Source organism: Herpailurus yagouaroundi, unplaced genomic scaffold (genome assembly GCF_014898765.1).
Source record: "Herpailurus yagouaroundi ecotype Mexico unplaced genomic scaffold, PumYag 213, whole genome shotgun sequence".
In the NCBI taxonomy this organism is placed as follows: Eukaryota; Metazoa; Chordata; class Mammalia; order Carnivora; family Felidae; genus Herpailurus; species Herpailurus yagouaroundi.
The window spans coordinates 15,595,994-15,609,639 of NW_024412444.1; the positions used below are offsets into that span (position 1 = coordinate 15,595,994).

General features: G+C 61.2%; 2 protein-coding genes across 9 annotated transcripts in view; one reads left to right on the forward strand and one right to left on the reverse strand.

Moving 5' to 3' along the window:
* Positions 1 to 6: 6 nt before the first annotated feature.
* NT5DC2 (5'-nucleotidase domain containing 2) lies at positions 7 to 8,857 on the forward strand. The gene is made up of 14 exons (XM_040454881.1): positions 7 to 80; positions 4,177 to 4,361; positions 4,499 to 4,573; positions 4,813 to 4,868; positions 4,986 to 5,079; positions 5,272 to 5,400; positions 5,511 to 5,571; positions 5,651 to 5,753; positions 5,860 to 5,961; positions 6,157 to 6,238; positions 7,975 to 8,061; positions 8,135 to 8,275; positions 8,357 to 8,421; positions 8,500 to 8,857. The coding sequence occupies exons 1-14, from the start codon at positions 62 to 64 to the stop codon at positions 8,759 to 8,761; spliced, it is 1,461 nt and encodes a 486-aa protein (XP_040310815.1). The 5' UTR covers positions 7 to 61; the 3' UTR covers positions 8,762 to 8,857.
* The window catches only part of STAB1 (stabilin 1), a 26,864-nt gene continuing 21,953 nt past the window's right edge, over positions 8,736 to 13,646 (reverse strand). For 2 of the 8 annotated variants that reach the window (XM_040454873.1, XM_040454872.1), the window contains exons 51-69: positions 13,101 to 13,277; positions 12,931 to 13,017; positions 12,672 to 12,821; positions 12,510 to 12,566; positions 12,232 to 12,433; positions 11,759 to 11,908; positions 11,563 to 11,667; positions 11,284 to 11,391; positions 11,012 to 11,205; positions 10,764 to 10,908; positions 10,551 to 10,684; positions 10,296 to 10,461; positions 10,106 to 10,215; positions 9,895 to 10,014; positions 9,659 to 9,808; positions 9,476 to 9,580; positions 9,241 to 9,387; positions 9,043 to 9,145; positions 8,736 to 8,962 (exon numbers count right to left, since the gene is read on the reverse strand). In XM_040454873.1, the coding sequence (XP_040310807.1) occupies positions 8,886 to 8,962; positions 9,043 to 9,145; positions 9,241 to 9,387; positions 9,476 to 9,580; positions 9,659 to 9,808; positions 9,895 to 10,014; positions 10,106 to 10,215; positions 10,296 to 10,461; positions 10,551 to 10,684; positions 10,764 to 10,908; positions 11,012 to 11,205; positions 11,284 to 11,391; positions 11,563 to 11,667; positions 11,759 to 11,908; positions 12,232 to 12,433; positions 12,510 to 12,566; positions 12,672 to 12,821; positions 12,931 to 13,017; positions 13,101 to 13,277 (2,487 nt within the window). In that variant the 3' untranslated portion in view covers positions 8,736 to 8,885. The other 6 variants (XM_040454876.1, XM_040454875.1, XM_040454874.1 and 3 more) reach the window with 5 other exon arrangements.

Here is a 13,646-nt window from a genome sequence, read left to right on the forward strand (position 1 = left end):
CGCCCCGGCGCCCGCCGGCGGCGCCGAGCTCAGCGCGCACCTGTGGGCTCGTTACCAGGACATGCGGAGATTGGTGCACGGTGGGTGAGCCGGAGTGGGATGGGCGCCGGGGGTGTATCCGCGCGGCGGCCGGCGCGCGCCCAGGCGACGGACAGACCAGCGGTCCCGAGCCGGCCCGGGCGCCGCTCTTCGGGGAAAGCACCCTGGTGAGGCTCGCCGGGGCCCCGGAGCCTGAAGGCCGAGCAGCTTTTCGGGAGAGGCTCCCACTGGTCGTCCCGGGGCCCTCTAGGGACGCCCCGACGTCCGGAGGCAGACGGGCCGACGGGAGTTTTGTTCCCTGGCTCCGTCTGCAGGATCTCGGGGTTCCCGAAGCGGCCTCCGGAATGCGGAGCCCCCACCGTCTTTCCTGGCGACCCCGTCTGCCGGGATGCTGCGGCGGAAATGCCCCTACCCCTTGTTCTCTTAGCGGCCGTTAGTTGGGACGGGAGCTCCAGGGACAAAGCCGGCCGGCGGCGCTGCCCAACCTAAGCGGACGCGGACTAGACTTTGCAGACACCTCTGGATTGCCACCGAGGTCCGGGGCACTCTCAGCCCAGGAGGGGAAGGTGTTGGTTGGAGAAACGAGACCAAGCCACCCCAGGGCCCTGGAGTCCACAAGGGTGGCTTCATCCTTGGCCGGGACACTGCAAAATGGGCTGATGAACCTGCGGCCTCCCCCTAGAGAGGCTAGGCTTCCTGTGTTCTCTCCCACACCTACAAGGCAGGCTCCTCAGGTTGCCCTACAGAAGGTCTTCTCCAGACCCAGAGCAAACACAAATCCTTAACAGCATCCCAGGCCTGTCCTGTCCACTGAAGGGGGGGGGGGGGGGGGAGGGGGGGGGCGGGGTCCTGACAGAGGTCCAAGGCCTTCAGAACCACTATTCTGCCTTGGGCTTCTCAGGTGAGTCCTGTCCAGCTCTCCACACAGCTAGAGTGGAGGCTCTAATCATCTGGAATCTTCCAGACAGGGATAGGATGAGAGGCTGGGATGCCCTGATGAGGCCAGAGATCTGAGAGTGCCTGATATTGGTCCCCACCCCCTGCCCCACACCCGCCCTGGGGCTCTTCTCTCTTCTGCGGCAGGCATATGTGGTTTGGGCTTAACCCCTATCACTGACCAGCAGGGTGGCGTTCAGCAGGCCTCAACCCTCCTGGACCCTCAGAGTCTACAGTGTAAAACACAAACCCACAACACAGGGCTGTGGTGGAGACACAGAAGGAACCAGGCCTGGAAAGGGCAGGGGAGCTTCTAGAGGAGCCCCCAAGGGTGATGCGGCTTTCATTGGTAAGACAAAGTGGCCCTGTCTGGAAGATTCCGGATGATTAGAGCCTCCACTCTAGCTGTGTGGAGAGCTGGACAGGACTCACCTGAGAAGTCCAAGGCAGAATAGTGAGGAATTGTGGTTCTGAAGCCCTTGGACCTCTGTCAGGACCCCGCCCCTCCCACCTCCACCCCCCCCACCCCCCCCCCCTACAGTGGACAGGACAGGCCTGGGATGCTGTTAAGGATTTGTGTTTGCTCTGGGTCTGGAGAAGACCTTCTGTAGAGCAACCTGAGGAGCCTGCCTTGTAGGTGTGGGAGAGAACACAGGAAGGCCTGCTGGGCTTTGTCACACCTGGCTCACCTGGATCTTAAGATAGTCACAGAGCCACCCAAGCTCCTCTTGATGTGAAAGCATCATTTCCAAGATGCTAGGATGAGCCAGACTGGCACCCCTGAGTCCTAACTCATCCCTCTTGACTGGGTTTTCTGGGGGACATTCTGGGCATTGAGGTATGCCTTGGGCTAATGCCTGTGGGCAAAACTTTGCCCAGGAGCCAGGCCCCAGCCCAGTGCCTCCCTGCCAGCATGGGGACACTGAAAGGCTAGGCCTAGGGGCAGAGTGGTTAAGGCAAGTAGAGTGACCCAAATTTTAATCTCAACTGCATTGCCTACCGCTGGATGGTTTAGAGCAAGTGACTTCACCTTCCTGAGCCCATTTCTTCCTCTGGATGATGGATGAATAAGTAGGACCACTTCACAGGACTGGAGTAAGGCTTGAACAGGATGAGCCTCTAAGGCACCCAGCAAGTGCACCCAGCAACAGCTGGGAGGAAGGCACCCACAGTGAGTCTTACAGCTGCCGTGGGGAAGAGTTGGCCCTGGAGCCTGGGGCAGGGGTGGGAACTGGGAACTGAGAAGAGGAAAGGAGGGTGAGGTCTGCACAGTGAGCCCAGTGAACTTGGGAGGCCAGTGCAGGTGAGGAGTACATCCTCCTCACCTGGCCCTGTGCGCCACCATACTCCCATGGAAAGGAGTGGACCTTGTGGCCCCCAGAGCTGTGCTTTCCTCCGTCCAGAAATCACGTCAGGAGGGCAGACCCCGTGGGCTGCTTCCCCATCCTGCTTTGTTCCTCAGAGGATTGTCCATCCTGGGAACATTTTCAAGGACAGAGGCGGAAGCCTGGTCTTGGCTAGAACTCTGCCGGCAACAAGGGGCTACGCTGCCAAGCAGATCCCTCCCCTCCCCCCAGTAGCCCTGGGGGGCTACTGGACTTGGTGCCCAGGAACTCAGGACCGTGGGGAGAGCAAGGCCCAGTGACATCAGAGGCCTAGTGACATCAGAGGGGCATCTCACAAGCAGTTCCCTAGAGAGCTGAAGGCAGCTGAGTCTCACGTGCATCCAAGTGAGGAGTGTTCTGTCTGCACCCACGAGTCTGCGAAACAGCTGCTCTGTGCCAGGCTTACGTTGGCCTGGGGCCCCTAGAGGAACCAGCTACACTTGTTCCCCCACCCATACCCTGCACTTTGCTCCAAAGGAAAGGGGGTAGGGTGGAACCCGTGTTCCAAAGGGGCCTCCAAGGCAAATGCTCAGAGCGTGGGAGCTCATCGGTGTTTGCCTCTGTGCACGGGCAGCTGTGTGGCTGAGGGTTTCTGCTTCAGGATTGTGCCTTGTTGTGGCTGAGACAGGAATTCTGTGGAGGCTTGGGCTGTGGGTGCGGGCCTTAGCCACAAGCTAGTGGTCTCAGGAATGGGGCCACCTGGAGCCCCTGCAGGGCGGTGTCCTGTGCACCTAATCCCACCTGGTCCCCTCTCCCGCAGCCCCTACTCCTCGAGTGATGCAGGGAGATCCGGGACAGGGAGGTGACAGGCTTCAGAGGCCCGTGGTTCATTTAATCCTACGTTTGCCGGGTGCAGAGCAGGAATGCTGCACAGAGCACATTCAACATGACCTCTCCATAGTTCTGTAGGTTGGCATGATTTTGATTCCGCCTTGAGAAATAGGGAATCTGAGGTACAAAATGTGAGGTAACTTTTCTGAGGTGCCAGTTGTAAGAGGGGGTATTTGGCTTGGTCTCTCTGACCTCAAAGCTCAGGCCCTTTCCCCATTCAACTCCCCTACTGTACAGATGGGGAAACTGAGGCAGATAAGCCTGGGACCCCCTCATCCTCCTCTGCCTCCCTAGGACCCTAGAGCCTACTCTGCACGGTGTCCCACTCAACCTGACCATAGCAGCCAGGGACTTGGGGTGGCCATGGCCACATCCCCAGAAGGGAGCAACCTGGGTACTGCCCCGCAGCCCAACATCACACATCCTGCCTGTCGTAATTAGCAATGTTCCCTGGCCAGAAGCAGCAAATGTCATTACGTGGACTGGCGGGCCGCTGAAATCCGATTAGAGGGGCCTCGCTCCACAGGCCGTGGCAGGTGCTCAGACCCGGGAAAATGAGCGACAGAAGAGCTACCCCATACTCCCCCCTCCCCCAACTCCTATAATGTTCCTCAGTCCCAGCCTGAGCTTCAGGCAGGGTGGAAAGGGCCCAAGCATAGCCATGGGTCCAGTGGGGCTTATGAGAGCCTGGAGGGGACGTGGGCTCAGTTCACCTGGTGGGCTGCAGGCAGGGGTGTAACCCAAGACCCAGAGGTGGGAGACCCAGCCGTGGTCTTGTCCCATTGCCAGCTCTGCCTTACCCCAACCACGTGACCCTGGGCAAGTGGCATTTCTAAGCCTCAGTTTGACCATATGCAGCCTCGGGCTAAGATTGCCCATCTTGGGTGGTTTCATGAGGCTCCCAGAGCTGGGCACCTGGAAAGTGCTCGGTGACCATTTGCTGCTTCCGTGTTCATCTCATCATACCTGCATCTCCTCCCTCCAGACCTCCTGCCCCCCGAGGTCTGCAGTCTCCTGAACCCAGCAGCCATCTATGCCAACAACGAGATCAGCCTGCGTGATGTCGAAGTCTATGGCTTCGACTACGACTACACACTGGCCCAGTACGCAGATGCGCTGCACCCTGAGATCTTCAGTGCCGCCCGCGACATCCTGATTGAGCACTACAAGGTGAGGCTGGCCGGGTAGATGGCCCAGGCCCCAGGGGAACCTCAGGCTGAGTCACGGAGGTCCCCTGAGGTAGCTGCCCAGCCAGAGGTCTGGCATTGCCACTGGCTCAGGCGTGGCGCACTTCCCCCCCCCGACAGTACCCAGAGGGGATCCGGAAATATGACTACGACCCCAGCTTTGCCATCCGAGGCCTCCACTATGACATTCAGAAGGTGAGTGGCTAGGCCATGTTCTCCGCGGGGCCCCTCCTGACTGGATGTGCATCAGCACTACTTCCTTAGCCCCCATCCTCTATAAGGGGCTACCCCTGGCCTCACAGCTGTAGCTTCACGGGCACTTAATCCCCTTGGTACCTTCCACCTGGGGCTTCAGCACAGGGACTGGAAGAGGCTGGCTTGGATGAATGCAAGCCCCTTTCTTACCACCCATCCCATTCCCCTGGTGCTCCCAGAGCCTTCTGATGAAGATTGATGCCTTCCATTATGTGCAGCTGGGGACGGCCTACAGGTCAGTGCAGACCGCCCTGCCTGACCCTGCTGTCCCCCCACCCCCTCAACCTGCATCTTACACCGTGGCCTCAGCTCAGGACCACTTCAGACTCATGATGTCTGTGCATCCACCCAGGGGCCTCCAGCCTGTGCCTGATGAGGAGGTGATAGACCTATATGGGGGCACCCAGCACATCCCACTGTACCAGATGAGTGGCTTCTACGGCAAGGTACTTGCTCCGTCTAACACTGCCACTGGCCGGGGCAGGCAGCTCAGTGATCTCGCTGTGGGTGCCCTCACCCTGGTGGGCTGGCTCACCCAGCAGGTAGTTTCCCTCTACCAGTGTCCCAAGGGACACTGGTCTCCAGGGCGAGGGGCAGTAGGGATAGAGGGGCTGCTGAGGTGGCTGCTCCCTCCACAGGGTCCCTCCATCAAGCAGTTCATGGACATCTTCTCACTGCCGGAAATGGCACTGCTGTCCTGCGTGGTGGACCACTTCCTGAGTCACGGCCTGGAGTTTGACCAGGCACACCTCTACAAGGATGTGACAGTGAGGACATTGGGCCTGCCTCTCGGGGTGGCAGGGAAGATCAAGTCAGCCACAGCGGGGCAGGCCTTCTTGGCCCCACTGCACCCTCACAGTCCTTCTCCTACCCCCAGGATGCCATTCGAGATGTGCACGTGAAGGGCCTCATGTACCAGTGGATCGAACAGGATATGGGTAAGGGTAGACAGTAGCCCTGCTGCGGCTTTCTGGGCAGGGGGCCGGGCTGGCCCTCACAGACCCATCTCCCTGCTAGAGAAGTACATCCTGAGAGGGGACGAGACCTTCGCCGTCTTGAGCCGCCTGGTGGCCCATGGGAAGCAGCTCTTCCTCATCACCAACAGTCCTTTCAGCTTCGTGTGAGCAGCCTGCGGTGGGGAGGGGGGGGGGTCCGGGGGGGAATGGGGTAGGGCCCAAGGAGGGGCCTGCCTCAGCCCACCTGCTGCCTGTTCCACTTCTGCCCAGGGACAAGGGGATGCGGCACATGGTGGGTCCTGACTGGCGCCAGCTCTTTGATGTGGTCATCGTCCAGGCAGACAAACCCAGCTTCTTTACTGACCGGCGCAAGTATGGGCCTAGCAGGGGTGATGAGGGTGGGGAGCGGGCACTGGCCTTTGCTCACCACCCTGTGTGCTTGGGGTGGGGACACCCCCTTGTCAGCACCCAGCCCATGTGAGCAGGTGGCCTTTGCAGACTGAGGAGGTGCCTGCCTCTGGTCCTGCCCTAGACTGGAATCCAAGCCCTTTACCCCTCTGCCTCCAGGCCTTTCAGAAAACTTGATGAGAAGGGCTCCCTGCACTGGGACCGCATCACCCGCCTGGAGAAGGGCAAAATCTATCGGCAGGTGAGTGCTATCTGGGTGGCCTAACCATAGCCCCAGGCTGTGGAGGGGTCAGTAGCACAGCCTCCTGGGCCCTGCCCAGCCACCACACATCTGCCGTGGCTCTGCCCCCTTGCACCATTTCCAGGGGCATCAGGGAATGGCTCTCAGGACACAGGCCTGGTCAATTTGCCTTCATTTGAATTCCAAGTTTACTGCTCGATAGCAGAGGGAGTCTGGCCAAGTCACTTGGCCTCTCTGTGCTTTGCTTTTTCTCATCTATAAAAGAAGTATAATGTAAAAAAAAAAAAAAAAAAGTATGTTCTACTTGAATTGTGGTGTACAAGCCCTTAGATGGGCCAGGCATTTACTGAATACCCACTAAACAGCAATGTCATTACTTGGGGCTGACCACTCTGCTACAGCCAGTCAAGCTGGCTGGAGCAGCTCACGGGCCCTTGGGGAAGACCCCCTTTCCTGGCTGGTGGCTAGGAAAATGAGAAGGGGGCCCAGTGCTGGGGGTTGTGTGGTGATTAAGGAGCAGGAGGTGATTAAGGCATTTGGCCCTGGATGGAATGCGGAAATCCTGGCTGAGCTGGGCTTCTTGAGGGTGGGGGTTCCAGGGGTTGGGGGGAGGGATGAAGTCAGTAGTTGGGTCGGGAGCAGCCTGGGGTATCCAGGGCAGCGGCCCGGCCTGTAGACAGTACTCCTACCTGGGTGGCACCCAACTCTCCATGGCCCCCTTAAGCGCAGGCTCTTACCCTCAGCTCTGAGGGCAACGCTCTCCTTTGTCTTGACATCTTGGCTAATAAGCCTGAGGAGGGTCATGTACCTTCGTGGGGAACAAGGGGAGTTTTTCTCCTTTGGCAGCTTTTAGCCTTTTCTTTACGCCTGATGATCTGAAGTTTCATTTTGTGTGTGTGCCCGATCCTGCTTGGTTCTCATCTTTCTTTATGCTCCCTTCCTGTCTCCCCTTGCTGGGGAGGCTGGAACCCAGGTTCCATCTTGCCTGACTCAGCACCTGTACCTCGAAATTTTCTCTTGGTTCAGGGCACATCCTCAGCGCTCCGCCCACTCGTATTTGACTCTACAGCCTCCCCACTTGAGCTTATTTCAACAATCCTTTCACGGCCCTGTGTCTGCCACGCCTTGCTTTCTCCCCCTGCCACTAGCATGCACAGGCTACTGTAGTAGCTCCTTTGCGCTGAGTGTGAATTCTGTTCATTTCTAGGGTGTGGGCTCCTGCCTCACTGGCTGCTGCACTTCCTGCTCTGGGCCCCCTGCCCCATTTTTCTGCTCTCCCGCGAGCTTCCTCTGTTGTGTTTGAGCTTGACTGCTTTCATCTTTTCTCTGGCTTTGGAGCAGGAGGGGCAGATGGCTTTGCAGTGAGGTCTGCTGGGTCCCTCTGGGCCCAGGCCGGGGAGGACAGGAAGGGCTTTAGGGCCACAGGCTCGCTGCTGTGGTTTGTTTCCCACAGAGTGGGATCCCTGGGGTGGGTGTGAGGCTACAGGGAGGGGAGGCCCAGGGCATCATGCCAGGCTGACCTTCCTGTGGCAGGCAGACCCCCTTCCTGACTGTGAAGGGGGAGGAGACAGGGCCAGAGCCCGGGGACACTGAGGCCACGGGAAAGGGCAGCCCGGCATCCAGCTGGAGGGGCCGTGCTGCCCCTGGGGATTTGGGAGGAAGGTGGAGAACATGGCGTGGCTCTGGTAGTCCCGTGGTACGCTGTGCTCAGCGGTGCCCCCCCCACCTCTCCCCAGGGAAACCTGTATGACTTCCTCCGCCTGACGGAGTGGCGTGGACCCCGTGTGCTCTACTTCGGAGACCATCTGTACAGTGATCTGGCGGTGAGGGGCGCAAGGCTGGGTGGGAGGATGGGAGCCTGCTGGCTGAGGCTGATCCCTGTCCTCCACCCCCCAGGACCTCATGCTACGGCACGGCTGGCGAACCGGTGCCATCATCCCCGAGCTAGAGCGTGAGATCCGCATCATCAACACGGAGCAGTACATGCACTCGCTGACGTGGCAGCAGGCGCTCACGGGGCTGCTGGAGCGCATGCAGGTGTGGGGGCGCGGGGCGGCCTGGGGGGAGGGCAGGGCCGCCGCCCAGGCACACACCCGGCACCCACCCTGTCTCCCCCAGACGTACCAGGACGCCGAGTCGCAGCAGGTGCTGGCTGCCTGGATGAAGGAGCGGCAGGAGCTGAGGTGGGCAGGGTGGGGCAGGAAGGGCTCGCAGCCTCATTCCTGCTGTGCCTGCTCTAGTGCCCCATGTCTCTTCCTCAGGTGCATCACCAAGGCCCTGTTCAACGCTCAGTTTGGGAGCATCTTCCGCACCTTCCACAACCCCACGTACTTCTCACGACGCCTCGTGCGCTTCTCTGACCTCTACATGGCCTCCCTCAGCTGTCTACTCAACTACCGGGTAGACTTCACCTTCTACCCACGCCGCACACCCCTGCAGCATGAGGCGCCGCTCTGGATGGACCAGCTCTGCACCGGCTGCATGAAGACACCCTTCCTTGGTGACATGGCCCACATCCGCTGAGGGCACTTTTATTGTCCAGAATAGGTCCTAACCCCTCCTGCCCCACCTATGCTGGGCGTCGTTCCAGGGCGGGCAATAAAAGTGGTCTCCCTCCTGCTCGTGCCTCTGTTCGGTCCTAGATGCATCACTTGACCGTGAGGATCCGCTGGGTGTCCGGGAAGTCCTCCTCCAGGAGTGAGTCCTGGGTAGGGGGGAGGACCGCTTGTGGCTGGGCTGATAACCAGGCCCTGGGGTCCCCTTCTGTCATCGCTCACCCCTCATACTCACATCGAAGGGCTCACAAAAGGCATCAGGGCTGCCGAAGACGGGGTTGGGAACAGAGACCAGGGTTGGGCTGGTTCCTTCCTGCCACAGGGAGAAGTCATCCTCAGCATCATCTTCCGCCTGGAAGAGAGGTATGTGGTGAGGGGCCTCGAGCAAGATCCGTGGACCCAGACACCCCCAACATCCCTCCCCCCTGCCCCCCAACACAGCTCTACCTGGAAGGTGGAGAAGCCAAAGCCCGTGGCCTGGCCTCGGGCACGGAGGTAGAAGGCCCCAGCCACTAGGCCAAGCAGTGCTCCAGCAGCCACTACAGCCCCCACACCTGCCACCATGGGTGGACCCTCAGGCGCCACCGCTGCCTGCTGCAAACAAGGAGAGCGTCAAGGCCAGGACCGTCTCCTCACCCCTTGCTGTTCTGCCTGTCGTCCTCCCCACCCCTCACCAACTCACAGGTTGTAGGGGAGCCAGGAGGGGCCTGGCCAGAGCATGGATGATGCCGTTGAATGCCATGATGTCCCACACGACGACGTGGCTAACCACGACCGCCCCTGGGGCCTGTAGGGAGACCAGAGTCAGGCCTGGTGAGTGTGTGAGGGCCAGAGCCAGCAGGGGAAGTGCAGTAGCAAAACTCACCACAGGGGCCCAGGAACTGTTGTCAGGGCCCACAGCACTGAAGAAGAGGCTGAGGCCCGAGTGGGCGGGGAGCACAGTATCCTGGCTGGCATTGGTGCTCAGGAAGGTGGTGTTGGAGGCATGCAGCTCCAGGTCTGGGCCACTCAGCGTCTGTAGGCAAAGCAAGGCCTGTTAGCCCAGGCCAGCTGGAGGCATCAGCATTGGGCCTGGCTCTGCCCACGACCCCCACTGGTTACCATGTTGTCCACGAAGCCTTCATTAACAGGGACAAAGAGTGTCTTATAGGTGAGCTCATCGTCCAGGAAGTCCAGGAAGTCCAGACCCCGAGGGGTGGCATTGGCATAGCCAAGCAGCATCTGGAAGAGGGAAAATAGGACTGTGGGCAGGCTCCCTCCCCAGGGACCCAGCTACCCACACCCTCAGCCCTGAGGCTGGGCCCCTGCACACCCCATAGAAGGTGGAGAAGTTGGCCGTGGCAGCCAGTACGTCGAGCAGCTTCCCATTGCAGACACTTGTCCCATCACCCACAAAGCCTTGGCGGCACCGGCAGGCCACATCTGCGGGATAAGCAGTTGGGTGGGTCAGTGGGAAGGGGCCAAGCCAGGGCATGTGTTGGGGGGGGTAGGGGAGGCTGTACCTTGCTCGCGGTAGCAGTAGGTGTCCCAGCGCTCTGAGTAGTTCTTCCGGAGGCCCAGGCTGATGACGCCCACCTGCCCACCACCACAGTCTGCCGCAGGGAAGACGACCGGGTGGGCAGCCGAGCCGTTGGCCAGCCAGCCCACACGGCACAGGTGGAAGCCGAGCTATAGGGGCAGACGGGGATGCTGAGACCAAAGGCCCAGCTCGAGGGGGCCCCCATGGGCTTGGCTCCAGATTCCTAAGCCCCACACACCTTCTGGGCAGCAGAGAGCTGGGGGAGAGAAGCAAGAACAGCTCCCTGGGCCCCACACACTGCCTCGGCCTCTGAGAAGTTCAGGCCGTAAGGGCCGCTGGGGGCCTGGAGGTGGAAGACACCAGCCTGTTTCTCTGCAGAGGGAGGGAGGCGTGATCAGCCCAGCAGCACCGAGGTAAAGCAGGGGCACCGGGAGCGGGCAGGGAAGCACACCCTGGAAGTGGAGGTCAGTGCACACAGCATCCACGTGACAGGGTGGTGGCTGGCCCAGGCAGCGGTCTATGGGCGGCTCAGGCTCCTCCAGACACTGCAGTCCATCACCCACGTAGCCAGCATGGCACACACAGCGCCTCGTGTTCTGGGGCGGGAGAGTGGGCGGGTGCTCTTCAGGAACCGGGGGGGCGCCGGGCGCGGCTCTGTGGAGCCTCCCCACCCTGCCGCTCAACTCCCCGGCTGCTCACCGGGCCCGTGTTCAAGCAGTCAGCGTGCTCGCTGCAGCCCCCACGGTGGCCGTCCGCACAGGGGTCGCGGGCCCGGCAGCTCCAGCCGTCACCCTCGTAGGCGGGCAAGCAGGTGCAGGTGACCACTGTGCCTGCTTGGCTGCAGGTGGCGTGCTCGCTGCAGCCGCCATGCCCATCCCGGCACAGGTCCGCCACTGCGGGCAGGGAGAGAGTGGCAGGCCCCGGTGGCGGGGGGGAGGGGGCCTCCCACCTCATACCTGCCCACCACTCACCTGTGCACGAGCGGCCATCCCCTTCATAGCCCAGGCCGCACTCACAGCTGTTGCCCGCGCGGCACACGGCCTCGGGCGCACAGGGCGGGGCACACACAGGCTGCAGCTCTGTCCCCCAGGCATCCCCCGCATATCCAGGTTAGGAGCTGCCCTCCTGGGTGCCCCTGGACCCCCTCCCACCCACCCTCAGTGGCTCCACCTGAGTGTGGTTGGGGCACATGCCACTACACGCGAGCATATAAAAGCACTCAGGTGGACACAAACACAGACAGCACTCACTCAGCTGCACCTCACAGCTTGGCCCGGTCCAGCCCTCATCACAGAAGCAGGAGCCAGAGCCCCCAAGGCCCTCGTCACAGCGGCCATGGGAGGTGCAGCGGCAGGCTGGGGAGAGAGATCAGCAGGCTGATGGGGTTGGCGTGTGGGCCGTGGGGCTCAGAGGGCAGGGTCGGACAGGGTGGGGCAGGGAGCCCACCTTGGCACTGGGGCCCAAAGGCACCCGAGGCACAGAGTTCACACGCTGTCCCTGTAAACCTCGAATGGCACTGGCACTGCCCGCTGCCACTCATGCCGTCCATGCACACGCCGTGGCCACCACAGGGGCTGCTGGCGCCACCAGGGCAAGCTAGTGGAGAGGTGAGAGAAGTGAGGCGGGGCCAGGGCTCTCACTGGGACCCCCACCACAGGCAGCCCCAGCCCAGCCACACCATCCGTCCTGTACCCGGGGCGGTCGAGCCTCCTCCGGAAGCCACAATCCACCCAAGTCCCCTCACAGGTGAGAATCCCACAGATGCCCACCCAGCCTCTCAGAGCACTCTCTCCTGGCCAAATCCATTCACCACCCAGACCTGCCCCGGCCCCACCACCCCAACATGTTTTATCCGGAGCAGTGGCTGGAGCTGTGCCAGAAGAGCCAGCCAGCGACACTCACGACCTTGGGACACTCACCTCGGCACTCGCTGCCATAGTGACCAGGGCAGCAGCTGGGCTTCCAGGTGGTGGTGACACAGTTGCGGTGGCAGCCCCTGCCCAGGCCTTGGGGCTGACCCCAGAGGCTAGACCGGGCCCAAATGCTGCGCAGTGCCAAGGAGTGCAGTGGAGGGGACGTCCAGAACTTTGAGTAGTACCGCCAGCAGGTCTCAGGACTGCCCTGGGCCAAGAGGAGTCAAACAGCCCTGGAGTCCCTGGGCCCTGCCTGAACCCCCACCCAGCTTCCAGGCCCTTACCTGCTCCCGTGAGCCCTCAGGACAAGGCGGTTCTAGCCCGCAAATGCTACAGATCTTCTGTAAAGAACAGAGGCCGACACGGCAAGGTCAGATGGATGGATGAGACGGGTCCCTTGGCTAGGATCCCTTGCCCCTCCTCCTCTGACCTATGGCCTCCCTCACCAGCCGCAGAGGTCGAGTCTCAAAGTGGTCACAGCGGGCACCAAGGCCAGGTGGCTCCAGCAGCTGGTCGATGCCATAGGCCAGGCCACCCTCAAAGGGAAGGTGCCGCTGCATGATGCGGGCATCCTCCTCACCCACGGTGAGCTCACCCTGCAGGCGGAGGAGGGAGAGTACATGGTGTCACAGGTGCACTGTGGCCCCCCAGTGCCAGAGCCCCTGCCTCCTGCTTCCCTCATCTGAGTCCTCTCCTCACACTCACCGGCCGGACACGGCTGCAGGAGAAGGAGATGGGGGTCCCATGCATGGTGCGGAGTGGGCCCAGGTTGGGCAGGTCAGATGCCAAGGCCTGAGCAGAAGGGGCTACGGTTGGAGCCAGGCAGGTAGGCTGGGTGGCAGGCAGTGGGGACCAAGGACTGGGGGTATTCCCACCTCAATGTTGCGAATCACATGGCCCCGCAGAATGGCTGCCAGCTTGTCACGGTGGTCTTCATGGTACAGCCAGGCCTGGCGATCAGGTGGCAGGGCTTGCAGGGCAGAGTCTGTGGGCCACAGCATTGTGAGGGGCCTGTGGGCCGCATCCTGAAGCAGGGGCAGGAGGCCAGCCACCTGGCAAGGAGAAGCAGAGGTGTGACAGTCAGAGACCAGTGGGTGGAGGTAGGGGGCTGGACCACAGAGGCCAGGAAGGGGCTTCAGGGACCCAGGGGGCCTTCCCGCCAGCCACATTCTTGGCTGTAGCCAGATACACATGGACGTATGTGCAGGGATAAGCTTGCACACACCTGGACTACTTTCGGGTACGTGGACACACATAAGCATACCCTTGTGCTCACACTGGGAGGCTCACATACACAGACGGCCTGTACGCACACAAAGGACAGGCTTACACATGTAAGGGTGCAGACAGGTGAATATACACTTACACATTTGTCACACACACACACACACACACACACACACACACACACACACACACAC

Excerpts from the sequence above, each read along its gene's own strand:
- NT5DC2 (XM_040454881.1), top strand. Across the intron at positions 5,401-5,510 it reads ACCTCTACAAGGATGTGACA|GATGCCATTCGAGATGTGCA; the intron begins GTGAGGACATTG and ends TCCTACCCCCAG. Across the intron at positions 6,239-7,974 it reads AGGGCAAAATCTATCGGCAG|GGAAACCTGTATGACTTCCT; the intron begins GTGAGTGCTATC and ends ACCTCTCCCCAG.